The 9,649-nt window shown below is 38.3% G+C and overlaps 1 protein-coding gene across 3 annotated transcripts in view; it reads right to left on the bottom strand.

The window, feature by feature from the left end:
* The window catches only part of LOC114769647 (adenosine kinase-like), a 43,575-nt gene that overhangs the window by 31,923 nt on the left and 2,003 nt on the right, over positions 1–9,649 (bottom strand). For all 3 annotated transcript variants that reach the window (XM_028962850.1, XM_028962844.1, XM_028962859.1), the window contains exons 2-3: positions 8,821–8,895; positions 2,735–2,788 (exon numbers count right to left, since the gene is read on the bottom strand). In XM_028962850.1, coding sequence (XP_028818683.1) covers positions 2,735–2,788; positions 8,821–8,895 — 129 coding nt within the window. The remainder of the gene's footprint in view (positions 1–2,734; positions 2,789–8,820; positions 8,896–9,649) is intronic.

A 9,649-nucleotide genomic window follows, 5' to 3' on the forward strand; every position in this document is an offset into this window, starting at 1 on the left:
TTTGGAGGCCCTTAACCTTTGGCTCAACCAAAAGTCTAACCAATCAGATCTATATGGTTGTGTGCAGTATCAGCCAGCTTTTGAGAATACAACTAAGCTAAAATCCACTCCAGAAGAAATTAAACTGCCTTCAAGAACAATCATTTTAGAGTCTGAAAATTGATGGCCAAAACATATTGCATCCACCGAGCTGCAAATCAACAATGGAGGCCCAGTTAACATGTTAAAATAAGAATGAAAATTCTATTTGAGGCAGTCCATCTGTTTGATCACACTTGCACCCATTTTGGCTTTCCAGCACAAACCAAACTTGTCAAGGGAAAAAAAGATGATCAGGAACTTCTTGTATTCCAAAGAGATACCAATTCATGGTGCTAATCCTGTAAATTGTAAATTTACATTGCCCATGTTGCTAAACATTAGGATCTGATTCCATTTTTAGAATTTTCAGCAAATTTGCCATGACAGGTATATCACACTCTCATATAGCCAGTACCTCACACAACTGTGTACATTGTATGTTTGTTGCACAATGTTTCAGAAAAAAAATGTAATCTATGGGAATTTCTTCCCAAAGTATTTGGTACATGCTTTCAAATTTATAGTATTTTCTAAGGTTAATTTTTGTAAACTGTGTATGATTTTTTTTTAAAATGTTTTACAGCTAATTTTACCTGACAGGTGAAGATTGAAGAGTCAATTTGATATTCAACTGAAAGCTGACAATTGCGACCGTGGTTTTAAAAGATGATTGTGGAAGCCTGATGCAGAAAAAGTAAAAAAAAAAAAAGTATACTCTTACTATTTCTGTATACTGTGATATTACAGGAAGTATTTGTAAATATACTAGAGCATGTACTGTAGAAGCATGGAAAAATCAATTTTGAATTAACAGAAGTATTTGTTACCAGAGAATATACTGTAAAAGTACAGAAATGTCAACACAAAGTGTTTGTGAGTATACCAGATGATATACTGTAAAATTCCAGATATATAAGTAGTAAGGTAAATAAACATATAAAAATATGTTAAATTACAGGAAAATGTCCATTAATTTAACAAAAAATGTACTGGCAGAAAACTCCCGGAACATTATCAGTTTTTTTCTGCAATGAATTTAAAAAAGAAGAAAAAGTGAACCTTTAAAACTGTGTTGTTAAATGCGATGCCGTAGAAAAATGTGGTGCACCTAAAGTTAGGCACCCCAGTGCAACAAGTTAGTCTAAAGCCCTGATTGGCAAAAACACTATTTGTACTCAACGAGGTCAGATCTTGCATGAAGTTCCAGGTCTAGGAAGATTGTCAGTGATCTTGGATTTATTTCATTTTCTAATAATTGCTCCAACAGTTGATCTCTTCTCACCAAGCTACTTGCCTATTGTTGATTTGCACATCTGCAAAAGACAAGAATGAGCCAATCATGTCCCTGTCCTTAGACAGCTTCCTGGTCTTGGCCATGGTTAGAGGTTGAAGTCTGACTGTTTGAAGGAGTGGACTAATGTTTAAAAAAAAAAAAAAAAAAAAAAAATATTCTCAGATACTAGTCAGTACTATAAATTTGTATTGATTTTGTATCCATATCTATTAGCACTTGAATCTCTTTTCACAGAAATTAGGCCTTATCAGGGCTCTTTGTTTTTGTAAACTCAAAATCTATAGAAATCGAATGAGAATTGCTGGTGTCTTCCTCCTGTAAGTCGCTTTGGATAAAAGCGTCTGCAAAATAAACTTAAGTCAAGTAAAGTAAAGAAATCGGCAGCAGACTGCAACATTTTTCAACAGGCATTGCACCGGGCAGCCCTTCCCCCAGCTAAATCAATACTGTTGAAGTAAGTTAAATATAAGAATGGCCGTGTGTATCTAATTGCACATAGCACATATATTTTGCACTTCTGCGGCATGAGAAGAGGGGAGGCTCTTCTGTTATTTATTCATTTTATTCGTTTATCTTTTATCTATTTATTCTTTTCTTTAAGTAATACCAACATTAGTATCAGCATCGAGTTCAATGTTTGGCCTAGAAAAGGGGTATTCAACTAAAATTTAAAAAGGTCCAATTAGAAATGATTTTTAGAAACACCAAGTCCAGAAGATCGTAACTATTTAGAGTGATATATTTCAGCTTCTTGTCATTCATTGACAACCTCTCCATCAGTAAATTTTGTGTTGACCCAAAATCCAAGCAACTCTAAGGGAACACTCATGAGCACATTGTTGGGCAGTGAATGTGTGACTCAGGATCCTGGCTGAGTGGTCAAATTGGACTCTGAGACTGCATATTTTCTGTGATCGCACTTCAGATTTGAGTGGGTATGTTTCTTCAAAACTTTAATGATTTGTCATGCTGTTTATAAGTGCGGTTTCTGAACAGATGAGACACACTGGTTTAGAGCTCCCAGTGCAAAGAATAAAAAGAAAAGGGTCTGTCCATTCCAGATAAAATGCTCTATTTTCGCAGTAGACTTTTCTTTCTTTTTTTTTTTAACCAGTGACAATTTTCCTGTATTTTTCCCTCTCTCAGTCTCACCAGTCTTTTCATTACTTCGGCTCAGTCGTCTGTATCTCCCATGTCTGTTTCTCTTGCTTTCTCTCACTCAGTTGTTAGTCATTTGTTTTCTTGTTATTGATATTTTTCTGTTTCTTTCTTAAATGCAAGGGGCACATTTATCTTGAAGGTCAAATGACAAAAACTTGCTGGGAAAATAGGGGGTAAAAAAAACAAAAAACAACTTACAGTTCTTTGTGCTTCTCTTCAGCCAGGATTTGGTCATTCTCTTTGAGTCCATACCTGTGAAAAAATAAATAGCAATTTACCCATCTTCACACTAGCAATAATGGAAACATTAGTTTGTCATAATAGACTTAGAACACCCCACACACACTTACCTTCTTTATTCATGGTGAGGAGCAGCACAAGTGTTGAAACAAAAAATATTTATTAAGAAACAAAAAGCAAAACACTTGTTTCCATTTGAACCATTGCGTTTGAACGGTGCACTGGGGTGAGCCGTGGTGAAAGTAATCACAGCACAGCACATGGTGCACACAACAAAATGTGTCCTCTGCTTTTAACCAATCACCCTTGGTGAGCAGTGGGCAGTCATGGCAGGTGCCCGGGGAGCAGTGTGCAGGGATGGTGCTTTACTCAGTGGCACCTTGGCGGACCGGGATTCGAACCGGCAACCTTCTGATTACGGGGCCACTTCCTTAACCGCTAGGCCAAAAAAAGGTTGATACGTTTTTGCTTACATCTCGCTCTTTTGCAAGAAAGTCTCACATTTTTGCATGTGAGACTTTCAGTTACGCTGCTTGTTTTTACAATTTCACTGCTTGCTTTTCCATTTTAAGTTTACGCTGCCTGAGGACTCGGTTGGACTTTTGGCACAGTTTCTGCACCAACTGGACTTTGATGATCTTGAGTCTCTGAAGAAGAGGACATGAAGGCCCTGGTGCTCAGTTTCATCAAGCGGCTGGAATGTCGATTATATTCTCTAAGTCTCCCACAATGCAGCAGTCTTTCTTGAACAAGGCATGGCTGCTACTGCGTCATCTTTGGCAGACCTGTCGACATGCCAGGAGAACCAGTCACCTGTGCCTCTGATGAAACCTAACATCAAAAATGCTAATGAGGCATGGCCATGATGAGTCACAGGAAAATTGAGGTTTGGAACATGTTCAGAAATTAACTTGTTAGCATGATAATGAAACAGGATGGGGCCACAATGAGTCAAATGTTTGTCATTAATCTTAGATGTAAAATGTGACCATTGTTGCTCTGTAAAACGAATTGGCTTCAATTGGTCTCAAATGGACACATTTCATTGTGTGTTCACAATGATGACAAATCACTTCACTTTGCACCTGTCACCAATGAGAAAACAATTTGTGACAAGGAGGATTATCGCTCTTTTGCGTGGGTTCGAGATCTGTTTGTGTGCACAGCAAACAAGCTCCTGCCCTCTTTCGTCATTCTGGGCAGCATTCATGCAGGAATATCTGAACTCTGTGACGTCGCATATTTGTGTGAGGCAGGATTCTGAAAAATGACTGCACTCAAAACTAAATAACTGAATCGTGCACAAATCAAGGATGATTTGAGTTTATATTTATTAAACATTGAGCCAAGAATTGAGGATCTTTGCAAGGCAAAGCAGGCTCAAGTCTCACATTAACATCACCTACCTGCAAGCTTCTGTAAAAAATGCAAATGATGCCTACTATTAGGCCTAGTAATAATAACAACAATAAAGCACAAATTAATATCAGAGGTCTGGTGCCAATTCCCAATTATAGCAACAGCATAGTAACGATAATAGGCCTATACTGATGATAATAACAACAACAAATCATGTAACCTCATATAATTATATAGCAATAGCCTAGTAATGATGATAGGCCTACTACTACTCATAATAATAATAATAATAATGTCTGCAAGCTCACATTAGAAGTCTAGTGCTATTGCCAAATATAACAATATCCTAGTAAGAATAATAGGCCTTCCTACCACTACTGATGACATTATAATAATAATAATAATGATAATAATAATAAAGTTGGCCTAAAAGTAATAGCCTAGGGCTATCTATCTATCTATCTATTGTTATGTCCTGGTATTTTTGGTGTGTTTCTGTTCTGTGTTTGTGTTGTGTTTGCGGGATACCTGGTGATTGCAAATTCAGCCCACCTGTTCCTGCTGTGGACAGCCAGAATAAAAGGAGCCTCAGTTTTCTTTTTCGGGGCTGCGCTTGCCGTGCCATCCACCCCGCCCACCTCCCCAGCATTTTTCCGATTGCATCACTTCCGGTTTCCCCTGCGCTTCCCCTAGGAGGCGACGCAACGTGTTGTGTCTGTCTGCTTTTTAGTGTTTGTCTGTTTTCCCGTTTTGTTTGTTATTATTCATTGTAATTTGTTTCATATGTATTTATTCTTTATTTATATATTTATTTGTTAATAAAATGCTTGTTAAATTTCTCCATTTTGTCTTAGTAGGTTTTTGCTTTTGTCATTTCTTTTGTTATGGGTTGGAACCCTAGGCGCGTAACAAAATTGGTGACTTTGTCTGGAATTTGTTCTCTGTTTTTCTCTCAGGGATATTTTTGTTTCTCTCCGGGACATCTGTTTTTTTTTTTTTTTGGGAAGACACGCATTCGGCGTTCATTGGGAACCCCGGTAAATTAGCCGTCTCCAGCCGGATTTTCGTAATCCCTCCATCGGAGCGCATTTGTTGTTTCGTGTTTGGGGATTTTATTTGGGTGGTGTTTTGAAGAGTAAACCCGGGGGAAGCTTCGCGGTTTGTCTTCTGACTGACCGCAAACCTTCAATTGGTAATGCTCTTTGAAAAAGAGAAGGTTTATTTAGTGGGATGGAGTTAGGCAGGCTTAGGGATCAGAGTTCCCACACCCACACGCATACGTTGTTGCGGCAACAGGTGGTGGAAAAAGTTCACGTTTCGCTCCGTTCGGATCCTTATTTTTTTGGTGCTGCATATCGTTCCACCCGCATCTCTTGGTAACATGTCGTTGGCAAACGAGTTCGTTCAGAGCCCTTCGTACGAACTTCTGTTGCGTTGCACCAAAGAGAAGTTGTTGCAAATTGCAGAAAATTACACTATTGAATTAACGAGCAAGGATAAAAATTTGAAGGAGTCTGTTTCGAGTAGTAGAACGGGGTTTATTGGGCATAAATGTCATTGTGGCACAGACCGATGGTACGGTGTCTCCGCAATCTGCAGCCGGTAGAGTCTCTGAAGTTGAATTAAAGATGCAGGAGTATTCATTTCAGGAACAACAGATGCAATATGAAGCAGCCAAGTGGAGATCTGAACGTGACAGCCGTGCTGTCAAAAATGAGTTGCAAATTTGTAAATTGGAGATTGAATATGAAGTAAAACGGCTGGAGTATGAGGAACGCGAGAGGGAGCGGAACCGGGAAAATAAAATCCAGCGCGAAAGGGAAGAGCGGGACTTTGATTTAAAGAAATTAAAATTAGAATTGTCCACTAGAAAAGACGCTGTGGTTCCAGCGGTTGTAGGTGTTTCCCCAGTCTCTGTTCTACCTCCTGGCTCGGTGTCTCCTCCTCACCTCCCTCCTGTTTACCCAACTTCTTCTGATCCAGGGGATCATGGGTATGATGTGTCATGTAATATTTGTCTCGTCCCTCCGTTCAATGAACGAGAGGTCGAGAAGTATTTTTGAGAGGGTTGCCATTACATTAAAATGGCCAACTGGTGTCTGGAGTCTCTTACTACAATGTGTGTTGTCGGGTAAAGCTCAAGATGTTTATTGTGCCCTTACAGTTGAGCAGAGTTTGGACTACAATACTGTTAAATCTGCAATTTTAAATGCTTTTGAACTAGTACCTGAAACATACAGACAAAAATTCCGTCGACTGAGGAAGAATAAAAGAATTACGTATGTTTAATTTGCACGTGAGAAGGAGAACCTGTTTTATGACTACGGCGTACCTCAATGATTTGTCTACCTGGTCTGAACATGTGCTCCACACTGTGTTTGACCGTTTGTGTAAAGTTTCGCTCATCCTAAACTTGGCGAAGTGTGAGTTTGCTAAAGCAACTGTGAGTTACTTAGGTAAACAAGTTGGTCAGGGACAAGTTCATCCCCCTGCAGCTAAACTAGTAGCCATCTCTGACTTTCCCGTACCAACCACTCAGCGAGAGCTGCATAGGTTCCTTTGGATTATTGGGTAAAACTTCCTTGATGTTGTGTTGCCACTGACGAATCTGCGCCGTAAAACTGCCTTTGTTTGGTCCACAGATGGCCAGAAGGTATTTGAACATGTCAAAGCATTGCTTTGTAGTGCTCCAGTTCTTGCTTCTCCAAACTTTAACCTCCCATTCACACTGGAGGTAGATGCAAGTGTCACGGCCGGACCTGTGCCATTTGATATTTATTAGTACTCAAACTCAATTGTTTTACTTTAGTAATCACACAAGATATGGAAGAAAAATGCTAAGTCCCATCTCCTTGCTTGACCTCTCCCTTATCTGACCAATGACCATCCGTGCCCAGTGACACATAGCTTGTTTTATTGATAAAAACACCAAGCTAAAGTATCTGCAGAGCCTTAGCTTCAACCTAAATCCTTTACCATGTTAGTAAAGCCTTGTCCATTTTTTTCTTTTCTTTCTGGTTTATTGGGTTTTGGATTGTTCGATTTTGTTGCATGTGCTTTCATCAAGATTCTGTCCGTTACATGGATATGTCACACGTAAATAGGTATATTTAGTGGGTGTTGAAAACATTAAATTGAATAAACACTGCACTGCACCAGTACTGGAGGCTCTCAGTTTTTGGGTATTGATCTCTTCAAGATCAAAAATAACTGCTTCCTAGTATTTTATTTGTGTTTGTTTATTTATTTATTATGTAAATCTTATCACATCTTACCAGAAAAAAATATTGGTAGTATGCTCAATAATAAGGAAAAAGCTAGCAATTTTCACACAAAAATTCATTTTCAGATTCACTGAGTAACATGTTTCCCATTGTTCTGCAAAGCCTGTAATCCAGTTTGCTTCAATCCAAAGTAAATAGTGTTGTTTATAGAAGTGGACTATGACTTGTTTTGACAGGCAGGAGCCCTTCGATCTAAATGCGTTTGCAACCAAAAGTAATAGAAATCTAACAAGAGGCTGTGCCTCTATGATTGAAGAATAGACAGATGTAGCATACTTAGCACTCTATTCAAGACATTTATCTGTGTAAATGTTACTCCATTGTTTCTCAACCACAAAATTGCAGATCATCTATTCAAAAAGTGCAAAGGTCACTACTGACCCCAAGGGTCACACAGATTTGGACCAGAGAATGCTGAACAGTCTTTCCTATCTGTTTAAAAAATGGAATAGAGGATTTCAGCAACCATGCATCATTCAGCTTTTGGGTACAACATTTAGATCAAAGGGACAAGTCTTAAATGAAACCATTTGAGTAGATAAACATATCTCTTCAGGATGCAGTATCTTTTAGTAAATTTTAGGGCCAGTAATAATGAGGATTGGCATTCAGAGAATTAAAACTCACTTTTACTTCTTGAGGTACACACTGGTACTATTAGTCAAGGCAGGCCACTTCTAGCTGTTTTGCATGCTAACTACAGTAAATATTTGCATTAATCAGTGTTGTACTTTTAAGTAAAAAGTAGAGGTGTGAACCTTCGCTGATCTCACGATTCAATTACAATTATCAATGAATCACAATGCATCCCATACATTTTCTACATGGTCCGATGATATTTTCAAATACAAGAGTTAAGATCTCGTTCACCTGTGTAGACACTGGGATTTGCAACAAAGTACATAAAAGTGGTCTGTGTTCAGTCCCCTGATGCCACAAACACAGAAAGAAAGCTCGCCCACTTGGATTGTATTGGTCGCACAAAAACATGTGACAGCACCAAGCAGCCAAAGTTCAAAGTTCAACAAATGACTGCGGTGCCACAACAAGGCCACCGGGTGCTGCGCTCTGCAACGTGAAACCTCTACTTTGAGCAGCACTTTAACAGACTATGAGAGTGAGAGATGGTAAACAATTGGTGGCATGATTGAATGGGAGCAGACAGTGAGAATAGAATTGTTTTAAATTCAGATTCTAGAATGGCACCATTGTAACCAGAGGGCTATGTGTGAGTGATAAGGCTCATCCAAATACTTGCATACAATAGTTGGTATGCAACACATGTGACACACGGGGCACCATTTTCTCCAACAGTGAAGTTTTTTCTGTTATCAACTAATTCCAGTGTTATACAAAAAACATTAAACAGAGCTTATAAAAGGTAATGCCCTTGTGACTTACTTCTCAAGGAAAATTGTATCCACCACAGCAATGATATCCAGAAGGGGGTTTCCCATTCCAAAAAGGGCATTTTCACTAAAAGAAAAACAAAAAAACAGAAAGAAGGAAAAAAAAACAAAAAAAACATTATAATCGGGCAATAACAACTATAAAACAAGACAATTGTGGCTCCACTAAAATGTCTGTGGTTTAATGTAGAAGAAAATATCATTCCACAAAACTTAGTCATGTTCTAAATAAAATTGTTGTGTCATAAAGCTACAGACAGTCCTATGCCTCTGTTGATGACGCCTCTGGCATCAGCAGATGTGGCTGTTTATTTTTTACAAAAAACAGTTGAAGTTTTGCTTGAAGACATCTAATCATTGATTGATGTGTACGCAAACTTTAAAAAAATATATAAACTCTCAGAATGAGAACAGATTTAAAACACACAAAATAGAGATGCACATTGAAAAACAAACATTTCATTTCTGAGCAAAATGACCTGTCTAGCTATTCTGAGTGATCCAGAAGTTATTATTGAACAAAGCAGTCTCCACAAAACATTGGAAAGAAAAGAAGAAATACCAAACAGATATGAACAAAAGTTATACCATAAATTCTGGACTGGTCTCCTGAAATTTGTTTTAAGAAAAAAATGTACATAAATAAGTTGCACCGGTCTATATTAACAGAACGAGATGTTGCTAGAATTTTTTTTTTCAAAACTTTTCATTTAAATAATTATAGCAATATCCACAACTACATACTATCATGGGATGACTGATATGGCACATGTGTAGACAAAGTGAAGACTGTCGACAACTCTGAAGGGCTGTAGCTGGCT

This window comes from Denticeps clupeoides, chromosome 2 (assembly GCF_900700375.1).
Source record: "Denticeps clupeoides chromosome 2, fDenClu1.1, whole genome shotgun sequence".
Lineage (NCBI taxonomy): Eukaryota > Metazoa > Chordata > Actinopteri > Clupeiformes > Denticipitidae > Denticeps > Denticeps clupeoides.